The sequence below is a fragment of the Camelus bactrianus genome, chromosome 21 (assembly GCF_048773025.1).
Source record: "Camelus bactrianus isolate YW-2024 breed Bactrian camel chromosome 21, ASM4877302v1, whole genome shotgun sequence".
Taxonomy (NCBI): domain Eukaryota; kingdom Metazoa; phylum Chordata; class Mammalia; order Artiodactyla; family Camelidae; genus Camelus; species Camelus bactrianus.
The window spans coordinates 21,606,232-21,624,759 of record NC_133559.1 but is presented as its reverse complement, the minus strand read 5'-3'; the positions used below and the strand labels follow the sequence as shown (position 1 = coordinate 21,624,759).

The following is an 18,528-nucleotide window of genomic DNA, read 5'->3' as shown; positions in this document are numbered from 1 at the left end:
AGACATTATTCCAGAAATAAAAATGACAGAACAGGTAGACCACATTCAGTGGCCTTAAAAGTCACACATAGTAGGATAAAGGTTACATGGCTCAACCGGGATACAAAAAGCAAAGGAAATTGGATGTACAAACGTGAGAAGAATATTCAATTCTAAATTACTCATAAATATGTTATTCTACTTGTGATTATCACCACCACCTGAGGTTTCCCTGCATGAGCACTGGACTATTAAATAATGACAGATCCAGAGGAGAAGGAATTATGTCAGTTACAAACCAAGTAGTCCACATGGTAGGACCCCAGTAAATTTTAATTTCTCTAATATTTCCTGATATATTTTGATAATATCCATTTGTCAAAGACTGTTATAAAGTTATGTTTAGGTAATATCTATTTTGGCACAATATTAAAAACCTGATACATTTTTATTTACTACTTTGAAATTTAAAATGTTTTCAATAATATTCTTTTGTTTTTCACATTTTTGCTAAATTTAGTGCAATTTAAGCTACTTAGCAATTTTAAAGTACCTTAGATCTTGATCTTTATATTTTTACTCAGAAAGAGCTTGAAAATTGTCTATCATGTTGCACATGCACACTGTTAATCTAAAACGGTTACACAAGCTGTGTGAATGTACAGTAAATATTTTCTAATGAATTCAGGTTGGATTATTATCTGCAATATCAAAGTAAGGCGTGTCAGCTACTTTTAAAAGTACCAACTATTTAACTTTTATCTTTGTGTTTCATGTTTCAGAAATTTTCCCTCCGAATATTATATAATGAGGTAAATGCTGTTTTTACTACAATGGAGAAAAACTGTAAGTCAGAGGCTGCAAGCACACAGAGCATTCTGTTTTAGTTATGTGGAAAAAAAAGTATATCAATCAGAGAAAATCTGAGAGAAAAGTTACTGATTGGCTGAAAATATACTAAATGCTAGGAGAAAAATGTTCCATATGCTATAAGCGAGATCTTTCTAAATAACTTAGAAACTATACAAATTTTGGTATCTTCCTTACACAAGCCAGAAGCCAGTCTGTAGAATTTCAAAACTAGTAGAATTTTTTAAATAATTACTTTCCTTTTCAAGCATATAATGAATACGTTATACATTTTTGTCATGTTAGATGGTTTTTTGGCATTTTTAAAACTAGATGATATATCACTTTCCAGAAATCAGTACACTCTCAGACTTCAACGACTTATGCATTTCTAGCTCTAAATGATATATCCGTATAAAAATAGATTTCTGATCAGTGTGTACATATATAATCCTGCAAAACTGCTACATCAAGAGAAAGAAAGAAAAAAAGACAAGACAGGAGCAGGCAGAGGGCTAAACCACAAACATGCAAGAAGGAGTTTACTCAAAGTGTGCCATTTGCAGAATTAAACACCAGTCCTTCTTGGTTAGCAATATGCAGGGCAAGGGCTTTTATATGTGTCATTTAAATAAAACAGTAAATATAAAATGATATTGATATGTGCGTATATTTCTGACTACCTACTGGCTAATCTTTACTACTTAACAAAAGAATTATTCAGAAACTTATTACCTAAATTACAAATTAGCCATGGTGTTTGTTTTTCCTCCATACTATTACAAGATTCTTATGTAGTTCACTGTTCACCAACAACCCTATTGGAATGGCAGGGAAGGATAATGCTGAGTGCCCTCACCACACTTTGAAGGGCATCTTAACTTTGAGGATAAAGGGCAAAACTTTGTTTAGTGGAAATTTTGCAACTTTGAGTCTTTGGCCTCGATTAGCATTGACAATATAAGTTAACTACATATATTGATTTGAAAAGTCATTCTGCATCTCTAATATAACTTTGAGAAATTAATAATCTGACACCTATTCTCCACTAATAAACGCAGAGTCTTTTTTATCCAAGCAGTTTACTGAAAATCAGGAAATAGTTTTCTTTCAGAGCTACAAATAATGAGAGAGAAGAAAGATTTCACGATGGGACATAAAAACTGCACAAAGATGCATGATGTGACATACCTCAGAGTATATGAACAATATCAGAGAGCTTGCCAGTATCCAGAAACAGGTGCCACAGTGTTTCTCATTCTTGCTTACTGTCAAAAAAATGAGACAACTGCCACGTTATCTCGTCAGATGGGCAGAGTCATCAGGACTCCTCTGAGCTTTTACTGCAGGAGCCTGAGAGTTCTGGCTCCTTCTGTTCCCTTCCCGTGAGCAGCAGAGTCAAACTGAGGTCAGACCACATATGCCTGCTCCCTCACAAGAAGGCACAGAACACACAGCCTGAGTCACCTTCAGGACTCAGTACTAAGGGTCTGATAGTGTAAGTGTAAAGCAGAGAACGCAGCAGGCTGCAAATAAGAAATGAAAATCTAAAAATCTTTCAGATGGGTTCCTTAGAGCCCTATAAAATAAGCTAGAAAAAAAAGATGTGGAGCGTCCTACCTTGCAGATCTTATAGAGTGATTCCTGGCCATCTCCTCCGGTATCTTTAAAATAATCATGTGCAGGAAATGTACGATGAATATCTCGAGTAATAACACTCTCCTGGGCTGAGTCCTAAAAAAAAAAAAAAAAAGAGAGATTTAGTCATTCATCTGAAATTTCTTAATTATGAAAAGTAACCTGTACAAGGTCAAAAAATTCAAACAACTCAGAAAAGTACGCCCCTGCCATAAAAAAACAAACAAATAAATGTTGCCTTCCAACCCAGATCCACAGTCCCATTCACCAAAGATAAATACTATCAATGGTTTCTTTTGCACCCTTTCATCCACCTATCTTTAGATGTGTGAATGTATGTCTATGTGAGGGGGAGGAGAAGGAGAAGGAGGGAAGTTGTACACATACATCTCTATCCTTTGCTTTTTAAAGCACAAATAGAAGTAAGCTATCTGCTCCTTTCTTACATCCTTGTAACAGGGTAAGTTATAGAATATTCCTTATCAATATACGCAAATGTATTATAGTCTCTTTAAGAGCAGCTATTAAAAGAATGAGGCACATCTGGATATAGATGTATCGTAATTTATTTAATAGTCTCCTATTAATGTTATTTGCATTTTTTTCTATTTATATCACAAATAATATCACTAGGGACATTTTTATACATACATGTTCAAGACAGGTTCCTAGAAGTAGAATTTCTAGGTCAAAGGATATACGTGCACTTCAATTTAAGGTATGCCCCCTCCAGAATTGTTGTACCAACACATAACCCAAACACAGTGTTTCTCCACACCTGCCCAAAATCACATATTATCTGACTTTTTAATTTTTGACAATATAAGTGAAAACTCATACCACAGTCATTTAAAAAGTAAATAAAGTTATTAATCTTTCCTCCTGATAGGTTAATTACCCAACTTATTCACTTCAGAAAGTAAAAAGCCCCCAAAGTACTATATTAAGATGACATGCACTTTAAAGATAAATCCAGAGGTTTTTTTTTTTTTCAGGCAGATTCAAGATCCAAACACTCAAAATTGAGAAAAATTCTAAGCCTTATAAAAATGAGTAACCATTCACTTGATTTTATTTTATTCCTGTAATTGTGTTTGTTTCATTTGTTTAAATGTCAAGAAAACAGGATGGGACGACTTCTACCAAACCTGCTGATGAAAATATTTTGCACGATTTAAGGAAGCATCAATGACTACAAATGCAAATAAAAAGCATTGTTTAGTGTCTTTCTTCCATAAAGATTTGAAGAAGTCCCCTCTTTCAGGTAAAAATCAAGAAAAGAAAAAGACGTTTAATACATGAGTTCCTTTAATGAAAGCTATTTCTCTTTATTTCTCTAGCTGAGATGTACGTAAGAAGGAAGCAGTTGATTAGCACTAAGTCAAGCCAGTGCCTTCTTCGCTGCCTTTTTCATTTCAGCTGCTATATCATGCTGGGTGGTAATTAGATCTTACATCATGTAGAGAAAGGACGAAAACAGAAAGGTTTCAAATATGTTAGCAAACACCAAACATACTACAAATCAGTCCGGGGGAAATTCTGGTGGCTCACAGGAATGGAATACTAAAGCTGAATAAAAATGAAGCTTCAAAAAGTTGCCATAATTTAAGTAAAAGAATACACAGAAGGTTTATATTCATCAAGGTAAATGTAGTTTCTAATGATAAAACTGCAGAGTGAGGTAGGGGGTACAGAATAAGGTAAATACAAAGGTAATGTATAAATATACCATGAAGTGCATGGCTTATCTGGTCTAGTATGGATTCTGAGCAGGGCAATCTGGTACCAGGTGGATGAAAGTTTTCACTGCCCACATTTTCTCCAACAGAAGGATTCTCTTTCCATATGTTAATAGCTTCCAACTACAAATTATTTGAAAAACTGACCAATGAAAAGGTTACTCCTGCCACAGCTAAACTATTTCAAGGGCAAACATGTGCCAAGCAGTTCCCGGGATAACTCTTTGCACTTTTCAAGATGTTAAGGGAGAGAAATCACCGGACAATATATGCCGACTCTACCGGCCACTTGCTGTATTTAAAGGGTACCAACAGTCTGATTCAGAGAAAGGGAAACTGATCAAAAATTTCTAGGAAGTAACTTTGCATAATACTGAGTAATTTTTTTCTATGAATATTTGAATCTTCCTTGTTTGTTTTAAGAAAAAGGGACCAAATCAAATTAAAATAAAAATCATAAACTTTTCCTTACTTAATAAACTTTCCCTTTCTAGGATTACTTTTATTTTTATTGAAGTATAGTCACTTTACCATGTTGTGTCAATTTCTGGTGCACAGCATAATGTTTCAGTCATACATACACATACACATATTCATTTTCATATTCTTTTTTGTTATACATTACTACAAGGTATTGAATATAGTTCCCTGTGCTATGCAGAAGAAAGGATTACTTTTAAATGCTTTTTACACATGTGTTTTCTAGAGCTTTCTTCTAAATATTGCTATCAGTTAGCTAAGGTAACAATTTCTGGAACTTCACTTTATAAACTAAATAAGCTATTTTGCTACATAATTCACTGATCCATTTCATACAAGTGGAGGTCAAGAGGTACACTAGACTCTTACAAATAGACAGATATGAATGAAATTGCATACTAGATAAGAGAAAATAATCATGCTTTCAAAGCAAAAGCTAAAAACACCTCTCAACTACCCATAATATTAAGAATAGAACAGTATATTTTCAGGAATCCACACCTAATCCCCCCAAATTTCACTCATTCACTCATTCAACAAATGTTTGAGTCAGAGAGTCACTGGGTGAGGAAGATAAAACAATTTTTCTCTTCAATAATAATTTCTTTTTAGACTTACTCGAATTACAGCTGTCAATTTTTATAAGAAATAAACTAAGAGAGAAGGACAAAAAGGAAGCCAAATAATTCACAATCCAAATATCTGAAGTTAAGTTTCAAGTGAAAACTTTGTTTTAAATATGGCTAAACACATTTTTTTTTTTCTTTTTTTTTGGTTTTACAAGGCAAACTGCCTTTATGGCTAAATACATTTTACAGTACAACCAAAACTGATAATGGGGTCATTTTCTTAAAGTGCCCATAAGCAGAGTCTCCTTAAGTCCTGACATTTATCTTCAGAATGAGAAGAGGGAAGAATTCACTCCTTCATGGGCAGCTAATTCACTATTATCTAGAGACTCACAACTTTATCCACAATTTATTTCCCAGTAGACACTCTCCTGTTCTGATCCTCAGTTTAATATAGTGGTTTAGTGGCTCTGGAGCCAGACAAACTCAATGGTTCTACTTCTGGCTATACCACTCAATACCTATAGTGTCTGAGACAAATTATTTAATCTCACTAAACTCAGTTTCATTATCAGTAAAATGGGATGATAATACAAAATGCATGTTGTTTAGAATAAAATATGTCAACTGCTTAGCACACTGCCTAGTATAAATTGAGCACTCATTAAAGAAATAAATAAAAACAGGAATTATTAATTACTATTCCCCTTCTTCCTTAGAATCACATTTAACTGTTTAAAATTTGGGGTGAATGTATATTTCAGACATCCTTCTGTATTGGTACATTTTAAATAATAAATCATTATTTTTCTTTGGATATCATGAACATAATGATTAGGAAACCAATTCCCTTAGAGTTTTCAGCACAATGACGTATTAATCTTATGTGTCCTAATTATCCTTGTTTCTATTAATTCATGATCAAGCAAAAGTAAACAATTATTTGGATGAAGTGATGTTAATATCAACTGATAGGCTCTCTGGCCACAGCTTTACATATATTCATGCAAGACAGAAAGATGTACACAAATACATCCAGAATGAAAACTGGGGAGGACAGCGTAGGGTAGAAGCTAAATTTACCAGTACAGCTACCATTTTCATTCATTACTTTAGAATTCAGTTTCTGAGGATCAGAGAAGGGTTGAAGTCATGGTTAGGGAGTGGACAAATGCCACAGTCACAATTGCATGGCTCCCTTCTTGATCATCACCACCAAGAAAGTAACTGGTAGGCAAAGTCCTTGAGATCATCTCCTATCCTGCCTAAGGAGGGGTCAGGTAGGGCAGCACACAAAAGCTGACTCAGACCAGAATCAGGGAATAGCAGTGAGAGATTTGGAAGAAAGTCTTCAGAGTTGAGTTTTACCGCCTGCCGCAACACATACCTCTGACACACACCCCTGACACTACTATCACATGGAAACAAAATTTTTGTATATTTTAATTTTCAAGGACTTTCTTTCATTTCCAAACCACTAAGTCATAAGACTAAACATTTCTTCAAAAAAGACATTAATCTCTAGTATCATAAAAATCGATAGTCCAACAGAGGATATAATTCAGCTTCTTAAAGATCAGTTTGAAACCAGCTCTAAGAAATCTAAATAGCTCAATTAAGTTTTGATCATTTTAAGTGGACTCAATTTATAGCCTGCGATTGAGAGCATTACATGAGCTGTTCTTCTAATAAAACACACGAACACCGACAACTTTGTAACCCTCATAATATCTATTACTTGCTTGTTGTGAGAAAGCATTCAAATGTCAACAAGTATTAGGAAAACAGGTTTGGGTGACCATATCTCATTATTTTTTATGAAACAACTTCTAGGCTGTCAACAACTGGAAAGGGATGTTAGTGAGGATGACTGTTTTCACATGTGGCCTTAACACCAGATGAACTGCAAAGTAATGCCCTGATTAATGAACACCTTTGGCTGTATCTTAATTTGCTACATTTTTACAACTACGACAGCATTTTTTATTAATCCCTATTGTCAAATCCAAACTATAACTGTATTTTCATTTGTCATCTGCTACAAAATCATTTCAATTTTGTAAATACCCTGTCAATTTGTTAGTGTCATTAGAAATGCCAGTGTAGACCATGCCTAGTCAGTCAGCAAATAAATGATTCAGAGCTTAAAAAAAAATTGACCTTAAAACGTGCCTTCTATTCTTACTCCACAGGGATCCCCCTCCAGTTCTATGCTGGAGCCAGATCTATGGTAAAATATCACAAACTGGTCGGCTTACGTGTCCCTGAAAGCAGATGGGCTTGCAGTGGTGGGTCTGATTTATTTGCCTTGATGTTTGCCAAAAATCCAAAGAGGCAGAGATGAAAGGAGAAAACATAAAAGTTCATTCTAGTTTCAAACATGCTACTAAAATCATGAGCTAGAAACAGTAACACAAAAAGGCTGGAACATTGCTAGCCTTCATTCCTTGCATATGGGGGGAAATCTCAGCACAAGCAGGATAATGTGGAAGCAAAGAAATAAACGTCAACCAAATCATATTGCGAGCAAGCTGCTTCTTGGGCATTGCGCACGCACGCTGCAAATGTCTCAGAATCAAAGCCTGACACAAAGGTCAAAACCATAAGCCACGTGCTGGCTTCAACTAGAAAGAAATCTCTTAGGGGGCCTAGCAACAATGAGACAGGGGCAGGGTGAAGAGAGAAAGAGAGAAGGAAGTGACTTTATAAGACTATAGTCAATATTCATGACAAGTATGTTGGTCCTGAAAGAAGTGCTGGAACTGGAGTGGGAAGTATTTGAATAGAATAAAGCATTACTTTGGGACTAGAAGACTAAGAAGCATTGTAGCCTAGGGGCACAGCCTGGATTTCCCAGAGACCCTATGGAATCTAGGTCAGAGCCAGAGATACCTCTCCATGATGAGTATCTGGGGTTACTTTAAGACTCCAACTACACATGCCAAATGCATCTATGGCCATATTTGGATATGTCCTCATTCCCAGGGTTGCTGACCACTCAATATCCCAAAATAAAGGTTCAACTGGGGTACTTGACAATCTTGGAAACTCGTATCAGTGGGCAATGATAAGCCCTGCAACTCCTATTAGAATGAAGCACAGTAACCAAATTCCACGCTATGATTTTCCAAAGTTAGATGTATTTCTAATTTTGCATTATTTTTAAAATTATTGGTTATGATTTATATTAAACCCTTTTAAAATAAATAAAAATTTTAAGTGCTCCATATTTACTAACCATTGTGTAAAAATAACATTCTTTCGTTCTTTCCCACAGAATTTTCAAGAATTCCTCTAATGAGCATTTGATAAACATGCCTATTTTCACTTAATCATTACATTTTATAATTTTAATAACTTTGACCATGTACATACCTAGTTATTGCTTTTATAGGTTGAATATTTTTAAAATAATTTAGAAAACCACTCCTTCAATCATTTTAGATGCTTCTCTGCATCTCTTTGAGCTCAATTAATCTTGAATTGAATGACATAAAAATTGAGTGCACATTAAGAATTAAGCTTTCTACTTGCTATAGTTCAAATTTGTCCATGTATTCAACATATACTTTTCTGAGTACCTACGAAGAATCATACACTATTTTAGGTGCAGAGGATAAAACTGTTAGCAGCCAATGTCCCCCTCAAAAGCAAGTATATAATATTGGTCAGTGAAAAGTACTATGAAAAAAATTAAAACAAGATACAGTGAGGAGTAGGATGATATTTCAGGTAGGTATTTTTGCCTCTCTGAATGAAGGTTCAAATATTCAGTGAACGAGCATTATCAGCGAAGGAAAAAGCATGTGCAAAAGTCCTGAGGTAGGAGCAGAATGGCAATACTCCTCTGGACACTTTCTAGCATTTTGCTGACTTTTATGTTTGCATATGTCTTCAACAAGTTGCTAAAAATAACTCCAATACTCTCTCAGATTAATTTGTGAGTATAAGGAGATATTTTAGCTTATATATTTGAATAGTATGTTCCTAGTTGCACATGTCTATATGAAAGCTTACCATTCAACTATTATCTAACACCATGTACAGGACATTGTACTATGATCTAGAGGATCAGAAAGGTATGAGATACAGTCCATAATGTCCCTACATTGCAAAATGTTAAAATCTACTTGTAAAGACAAAATATCAATATAATATAAATGACATGAGTAATGTCACCTAGAGGAATTCAGTAAAGAGTGGTTATGGGAAGGTTCAAACAGTTAAAGTGGCTTTCCACAGGAGATAGGGCCTGGACTGGGCACTGTAGACAAGATGGGCTCAACAAAATTGAAAAATTTCAGGAAAATACATTGATAGCAAATGTGTGACAAAGGCTCCAAAACAGTAAAGCGCTTGGCATGCCCAGGAAATATGACTCTGACTACAGGAGGGACTTTATAAAGGAGCAAGTTGAGTGGCATCTAGCATAGGAAAGGAAATCTTGAAAGAAGACGTTTTAATTTAACCCTGCAGACAACAAGGAGCCATTTCATCCGCCATGGTCTTGTAGTCACAGTTTCGTGAACTCTAGTTTCAGTTGGGCCTCATCTGCTTTACTACCTAAAATAACTGGTGTGTAGTGAAGCACTAACCTTACCCAAAAGAGGACTGGCCTTTGCCATTGGCGACTAGCAGGTGATCTCCTGGAATGTCAAGTTTAATAGGAGGTCTTTGTTTACATGTGAACCACCGTCACCCAACAGTGTAACAACGTGATGATTACCATGGGGCTTCGGGGCATGCAGTATTAGTTCCATCTATGGAGAGGCTGGAGACTACAGGTCAGTCATGTGAGCAGTATATGAATGAGAGCCCCTATAAAAACTCTGGACGACAGGACTCAAGGGAACTTCCCTAGATGGCAATACTCCACGCATATTGTCATACACACTGATGTCAGGAAAGCTACGTTGTCCATGACTCCAAGGGGAAAGGACAAGGGAAGTGCCTGCTTGGGACTTCTCCAGGTCTCTGCCCAGTGTCTTCATCCCTTGGCAGGCTTTAATCTGCATCCTGGCACCATGAGTATCACAGATTTCACTGAGTTCTGTGAGGGCTTCTAGTGAGTTATGGAACCTGAGGGTGATTTTGGGTGCACCCTGACACAACTGGTGTCAGAAGTGAGGGAAGTCCTGTGTGCTCTACGCTTCTTCTCTAACTTTGAAGCTGGTTAGATTCTAACAAGTTGGCCATCAATAAACATGAAGTTCTCACTGTGGTATGCTCACCCGTAAGTTTTCTCTAGTCAAAGATAACATATCATTGCCTACCTTTTCCTCTGTCTTTGACAAAATATTATTCACACAAAAATAGTCCCCCAATACCACGCTAATTTAGATGACTAAAAAAATCACCTTTAATGTAGAACCTGAAAGGTTAAAAATGTTGGACCATTATTGACCATTTGACTCTCTGTTCACTGAGCTCCTCAAACAACTATATGTAATTAGTGAAGTAAAGATCATTAAATTAAAAGTAGGTCACACAACTACTGATATGATCCTATAATTCACTTGCATAAAGGATCACCTGAAACCTCAAAGGAGAGTGAATATAAGTGAACAATAACTACATCCCTAAGTAAATGTCACTAGTATGCATATTTTTAAAATCCTTTAGGATCAATAAAGTGACTATGCACTGGGATATGGGTTTTGAAAAAGCCAATTAATTGTTGTATCAAGTCAGGTTATATAATTGCCATTTTATTCCTTTTTATAACAGCACATGTTTCTATTAACATAAGGTTTTACTCACGTGGGAGTAGAAGCAGCACTGATCACAACAACAACAAAGGAAACAGGAAGGGCTAAGAACAGAAGGATTTGTTCCCGAGAGGCTATAACAGTTCTACTTCTCAATTATAAAGGTCATTTAAATAAATTAAATATTCTAATTCAATCTAGTAAGTGTACAATAAGGCATTTTTTCATTTTACAAATTCTGGTTAACATCACAACTTTCATTTCTGATACTCTATTAATTTTTCTTTATTCAAGAGGGTCAATTTCTCTCTCTCCCACAGATTTCTCTGGAAGTAGTAGCAATCTTTTTGCAACATGGCACATCTGAAATTTGATTAATTCCTTCTGGAATAAAGCCAAATAATGAGTAGAAACCTCAAGGTTTTTATTCTGCACTGTTTTTCTCTATTATGGACTCAGAAATGAGCATTACTATTCTAAGACTGAGGAGATTTAGGTAAATATATTTCAGCTCCTTGACACAGTGTATTCCTTTTTTAGTTTCTTTGCTGATTCCTCCTCTGCCTACTCTTTATCTGATGGTGTTACATCCTTAGCCTTGTTCTGTGCTCACTCTCCGCACTCTCCCTGGGAAATCATATCCACTGCTGTAACTTCAACTACCATCTGTCTTGTCTCTCCTGGATCTTTACTAAAGTAGATGCCAAACCTTACCGATTGTCAGAATCATCTGAGAAGTTATTTCAGAACCTATATTCCCAGATTTCACCTAGACTTAACCCACCAACATCTCTACAGAACTTCCAGACGATCTGTATTTTTAACAAACACCTATGCAGTCTAAGGCTAAAGTCCACAAACTGTTATTGGTCTAATAGACCTATTATTCCACACCTAAAACTTAACGAGTCAAAAAGTCAGTTCAGAATTTCCTATATTCTGAATCTCAGTGGAGTGAACTTCCATGTCTGAGCTGACATACAGAGAGTTATTCTAGAAGTCTTCTTCTCCCTTTTCCTCCCTTAATAAATTTGTCCTTTGGTCTTCCACTCTGCTTTTTTAAATTACCTGGTGCCCAGGTGTGAATATCCCCACTTGATTGCCACCTCCAGGTAGACCATGATCAGTTCTTATTTGCTTTTGTTTCCCTGGTGCCTAAGATTTCCGTAGGTGCTTCATAAATGGGTGCTGAATAAATCAGAATAAGGGAAGTATATATTCTCTATGATGGAGAGACTCAAGTTTTATCAGTTTTGCTTTGAGTTTTCAAATCTCTTCTAACCTCATTTAGTCAAGAGCAAGTAACAAAAGGAAATAATTTGCACCGAAACCAAAGATGATGACAAAGACTCAGACTTCCAAACCAAAAGTTCACAGCAAAATGCATACCCAAATGTCCTTATTCCTCATACCCCAAATTGAAAATAATTATAGATACTATATAAACTACAGAAGAATCAAAATGGATCTCTCTTTTAAAATAGAAATTAAAAATTCTGCCACTATTAGAATTGCCAAAAATCATCATTACAAAAAGCTGTCTGGAGTTTTCTCACCGAGTTTTACCTCGTTCTACATGAAAATCCATAAAAGATAAAGACACATTCAAGTGCTGTATTTTTAAAAAATTAATCTTTTTACTTTAAAAGTGAGAGGAAATGAATTGCATAATTAATGTGTTCAAAACTCTGCTAGAAGCAAATTACTAAATGTGATGTTTTAGAAATCTCAGGTCTATCCTTCATAGTTTACATGTGAACTCTTTCTCAGTAAAACAGCTTGAAGCAGTAGATGAAGATCAAGGTTAGGTAAGAATCAGGAAGTTCTTTCCTACTGACTGTATCTCTGGATTACAGCAATTAATAGGCTTGGGTTCTTTATTAGTCTTAATATTGTATCAAATCAAAGGAAGATACAAATCCTCCTCTTTTTTGATTTTAGGACCCTTTAGAAGTCATAAATTAAGAAGGACTAACATCTCTTATTTTGTAAGATCATAAAAGACTCATGAGATGAGGATTTGCTTTATCTTTTGAACTGCTAGCTACTTAGGTTCTGTAACACTGACATGAAAATAACAGAGAAACAGTTTACTGGTTGTCATCTGTCTCACTTTTGAAACACCACTCCCTCCCCTTTAATCAAAATATGTGTTTGCTTCTGATTTAAATGCTATGAGGTTCACATATTTTTATGAATATTTTCCTAACAGACTCAAGTTGCTAAGAGAGGATTTTTAAAGTCTGACTTTCTAATAAAGGGAAAGAAAATGCAACTGCTGTAAACATGAAGAAACTATAAAAGTAACCCTACTTATGTCTCATTTATGAAGATGCTACTTGTGAAAGTTACTTTGATTTGATTCAGTGCTGCAGGGGCTGAAAGGAGGTTTCTTCCCAGGCATTTGTCGGGCACTACTTTTTTATTCAGGCCTCGTTCTACAAATAAAACCTCTCATTTTCCCAAAGCTTTACATGGTTAAGTTAAATATACATAATGGTTCCTATGTTGCAAGGGAATTAGGTACAATTGTTAAGTAGTTCATAATATGAAAATAACTAGTATTATTCTTTAGAGAAACCAAGCATTTCTTGGGTCATCTAGGACATGGGTCCCTTTTCTGGCACCACCAACACAGTTCAGGATATTATTACTTTATGCTTCGGCTCTTTCGATGGCCTCTACAGCATCTCAGAGATTTTCTCTCCTTTAATCAGGCTGTGCAGCACTGTCAGGCTGCTCCACCTAAAGCACTGTTTTGTTCCTGAGTAGCATTCAAATCCATCTGCAACACGGTCCCACCTGCTATCCTCAAATAGAAAAAAATCCTTATTCCATTCCATCTGACTCACATCCCATTCCACAGAGTTGGACTATTCTTTCCAACTTGAATACTTCTGTGAACTTTTCTCTCCCTTGGATGGCCTAGTTCCCACATTTTTTTTCCCTACAGAAATCCTGTCCTTTTATAAAGGCTCATGTCAGACTTCTTTCATGGTACATTCCTAAAGGTCCAAATTGAAAATAGTACCTTCTTCCTGTATGCTCTTAAAATACCAAGTTGAATATACTTATATAAAACTTACAACATATTGCCATGGGGTAAGACATTTTACCTCCACTAAGCTCCTGGACACTAGATACAGTGCTTGGTCATAACTCATGCAGTACCCTACATAATAGGGCCTAAACAAAAATACTCGCTGAATAAATGACTCTGTGAAAGGAGAAAATGGTGAACCAAGGCAGAAAAGCAGAGAATAAAGGAGTGTGTGTTTCTTCTTAAGTGAAGGGTGGGTCATGCCCCACACTGAGCCACAAATGAAAACAAGGTTGGGGCAAATTTCCTTGCTTGGGCATTCACTTCTACCCTGTTAAATGCTCTCAACTGGCTCCTCGGGAATAAGGATTATAAAAACCATCATAAGGCAGAATGTCATCTGCCACAGTCAATGCCATAGTTAACATTTCACCCACAAGAAACATAGTTTTTCATTGTTTAAAATCTGCTTTGCCAGGGGTTACCTGGAGGTAACTTTGGAGCAAGTAAATAATCACATCTGTGCTCATGATGCTAAGTAACTTCCTGATGTACAGAAAAGAAGCCTTTACACAGATTTATCATGATAAACAGAAAGCACACATTTTGCTTAAGTCTACCATCAACCTATCATAGGCTGGAATGCTTTATGAAGATGGTGTGATGCTGCAGTTATTTAAGGAGCCACTGAGAACAGCACTCTTCCAAGTTAGTATTTCTTGCTGACTGTGGCTGTGATTGTGTGTTCAAGATCACAAGGGTAAATAGTGCAGCTCTAAAACAGGGCGGGGACAGCATGGACCAGAGAACCTGTCACAAATGTAGCAAACATGACAGCCACAGAGATAGGAAAGAAGTGGTGGCTGATTTAGATTCTTTTAAACAACAAAGATACAGCATTCTGACTCTGTATCAGTCAATAGGACACTTCTGCTTCTGCCGCTAGAGGAATATTATGCACCTCCTGAAAGTCAGGAAAGAGGGAAATGGCATGGGGTAAATGAGGCAAAACAAGTGGTCTGACTCTAACCCTGAAGGCAGGTGAGGCAAGACCACTGTGCCACTGCCCCTAGGGAGAATCAAGGCCCTGTGCGCAAAGTGAGAGGCGGGTGTGTGTGTGTGTGTGTGTGTGTGTGTGTGTGACACTGGAGGGGAGGAGGGCTCGACAGTACTCCATGAGTAGAACTTTTGACTTGTTAGCTTTTTGTTTGTGTTTTACTGAAAGATTAAAGTGGGGCATCTGCTACAACAATCGGTGCCCTATAAAGAAAACGTATTCAATTCAATGTGCTCAACTATAATGTGAGCTTTAGTTGTCTCAAAATTTTAGAATTCCGTAAGAGTTAGAAACTACTGTGTTTTGCTCCATCTTTAGGGTTTCCAGATAAAATACAGGATGCCCAGTTAAACTGCATGAAATTTAATACTGCATAGGACATACTTGTTTATATTAAAAAATTAGTTTTTGTTCATCTGAAGTTCAAATATAAGTGGGTGTCCAGCATTTTTACTTCTGCTAAATCTGGCAGCCTTATCCAGATTTCTAATATCACAGTACAGGAAAAATCAATTCCTGAGTACTCCTTATATACCGCTTTGTTCTTGTTTAGGTTGCTTTTAAACACTTGGTCTGAAAGTTACCCTATTTGATATAAACTAGTCACTTTGACTTTTCAAGCAAGCTGTGTTAAATTTACTTAAAAATGAGGAAATATTATTTAAAAGCCACGGATACTGCTATGAATAGAATCAGAAAGATCTGTTCTGAACTACAAAAGACTGAGAGGAAAATGAGGACATCTAGATAACAATGGGTAGACACCATTGTTAGTGAGAATAGCAAGCCTGTGAGGCACAGAAAAACTGAATTGATGACCTGGAAAATAAGATCAAATTAAGACAGAGCAGACTGATCTGAGGTCCCTTAAGACGTGAAGGCAGGGAACAGATAAAGATTCCTTTCAGTGAATAGAAGACAAAGATGCTAAGAACGTTTACTTAGTCAACACTGTCTCTCCTTCGTTCAAATGCCAAGTAAAGATCAATCAATTAACATCTGAAAAACTCTTCTGACCTAAGAAGAAAGTAGCTTCAAAATTAGCATAATGACATAAACCTACAGTTGAGATTTTAGTACTGTGCTATGCCTTCTCAAAGAATGGTTTATTGACCTGGTGTTTACATTGCATATACTGATGGGAAGAAGTATCAGGCACAATCCGGAAGACTTGGGTGTGATGGCCTGGGGACAAGCAATCTTTACGTATAATTCCAATTCAGGAAAAATCAAAAATTACGTGTTGCATATTTTAAACAAATCTTTTTAATTAAAAATTTAAGTAAACAAACATTAGCATCCGCTTAAATATTCTTATTTTTCTGAAGGATTTTAAAATTCTTACTAAAATTTCGTAAACTAAGTAACCAGTAGGCACTACACTGTCTGTTCATAATGGTATACTTTTGAACAAACTGATTATACTGTAAGTTAATTGAAAAATGTGATATTTCTTCTCATGTGATATTCTTTAGGATAATTTTTAATTGAAAACAATCTAAATAGAAACTTCTTTAATACACACACACACGTTCACATCCTTTGAAACAATTTTCAGCAGCTTCTTTTATCTTTTCAGCTGAAACCACAGCAAGAGATTAACATCCAAAGCTCAGGGTTTGACAGCCTACCATCTCAGCCTCTACCAGCTCTAAAGGCCAAAAACGTTTGACCAATACTGCCTTAGGATATAGTAGAATTTCAAGGAGCCTTAAAACTTACTCCCTTCTTAAGAGATACAGATAAGCGGGAAAGAAGAGAGCATCTAACTTCTTTGGAAAGCAGTTTTTAGGGCAACCATGAGACTGAGTTGCCAAATATGGGCTCTAAAGCATGGATACTGGGATAAGGATATAATGAATCTAGCTTCAATCCATATGGCTGTGTTAAGATCGTCTACACTCAAAGGACTATAGACAAAGTATAGCTGGTTAGTTAGATGATATAAACTCCTCATTGAGTAAGACACATTCTTTTTTTCTTAATGACTATTTCTTTTTAAAAGCACTTGGGAAATACGAAAGTTATGGCTCTGGTGAAAGGAATTTTTTGGCTTTATAAACAGAATCTGATATAAATCCTTTCTGTGTATAGAATTAGAGATTTACATAATTTGAGAACAGTAATGTATATAATACAGATGCTACAGCTCGCATTGCTATTTTTGGATCTGAAGAGAAAAATCAGCCTGGATTAAAGCACATTAGATTTAAAATGAAGCACCATGGACTGGAAATCTTTAGATTAAAGAAAAAAGTTCCAGCGTTAAGGCAGAAGAGAATTAAGGAAAACGAGTTTGTCTGTTATGAACAGAACTCTACCATGTCTTCAAAGAAACCCTCCTTCAAACACCTTATGAATTCCACCCTTTAACAATCCACTGAGGCTGCTCATTAAGGCTGCAGTGACACCAACATTGTCAAGCAAAAAGGATATTTTTCAGTGGTCATACTGTGTGAAGTGGACAACATTTGAGACAGCTAACTCTTCCTTTCTTTTTTGTGTGTGTGATAAGAACTTTAAGATCTACTCTCTTAGCAATTTTTTAATGTACAATTCAGTCTTATCGCCTATAGTCACCACACTGTACATTACATCTCCAGGACTTATTTATTTTATAACCCATTTCTTCTTTCTTGACTCTCTTGCCCCACAGGCCCCTGAATACCTCTTCCCTGATTTTCCTCTCACCTCTGTACAGCTTTTCAGTCTATGTTGCCAGTAACTATCTTTCTATAAAATTCATACCCTTTTTTCTTCTTACCCAACACCATAATTTTGTGGTTTTGTACATACAAGGCGTCAACTTTAAGCCATTCACTAATGATTCTCAAATAATGTCTACAGGCTTCACACCTATATTTTAAATTGCCTACCAAGCGTCTCCACCTGGTTGTCCCACAGACACCCCAAACTCAGGGTGTCACAAAACAAACTCAGCATCTTTTTCTGAAAGCATTCTTTCACTCATATTCCTGCCCCTTTGTGGTGATTGGCACCACCCTCTATGTAGCCCCCCAAGCAGAAATCCGGGAGTCCTCACAGACGCATCCTCCTGTCTGACTGTTACTGTCAAAATCAGTTACAAAGTCCTATCTGTTCTTTCTCATTATTGACCCTCAAAATCCTTTTATTTTTCCATTTTTATTGTTTTTTGTTTCAGTACCAGAGCTTCCTCAGAATATTATAACCTTTTTTCCTTTGAAAACAGATTTATTGAGATAGAATTGACTTACTAAAAAACTGACCATTTAAAATATGCAATTCAATGGTTTTTAGTATATGCACAGACTTGTGCAATCGCCACCACACTCTTTAAGTCTGGAACGTTTTCGTAACTCCAAAATAAACCTCATACCATTGAGTCATCACACCTCATTAGCCCCATCCCCCTTAGCCCTAGGCAACCCCTACTTTATGTCTCTATAAACTTGCCTATTCTGGATATCTCATATAAACAGAATCACAC

At 36.2% G+C, this 18,528-nt stretch overlaps 1 protein-coding gene across 2 annotated transcripts in view; it reads right to left on the bottom strand.

Moving 5' to 3' along the window:
• The window catches only part of RABGAP1L (RAB GTPase activating protein 1 like), a 560,468-nt gene that overhangs the window by 242,339 nt on the left and 299,601 nt on the right, over nt 1–18,528 (bottom strand). For both annotated transcript variants that reach the window (XM_074349821.1, XM_074349820.1), the window contains exon 14: nt 2,449–2,562. In XM_074349821.1, coding sequence (XP_074205922.1) covers nt 2,449–2,562 — 114 coding nt within the window. The remainder of the gene's footprint in view (nt 1–2,448; nt 2,563–18,528) is intronic.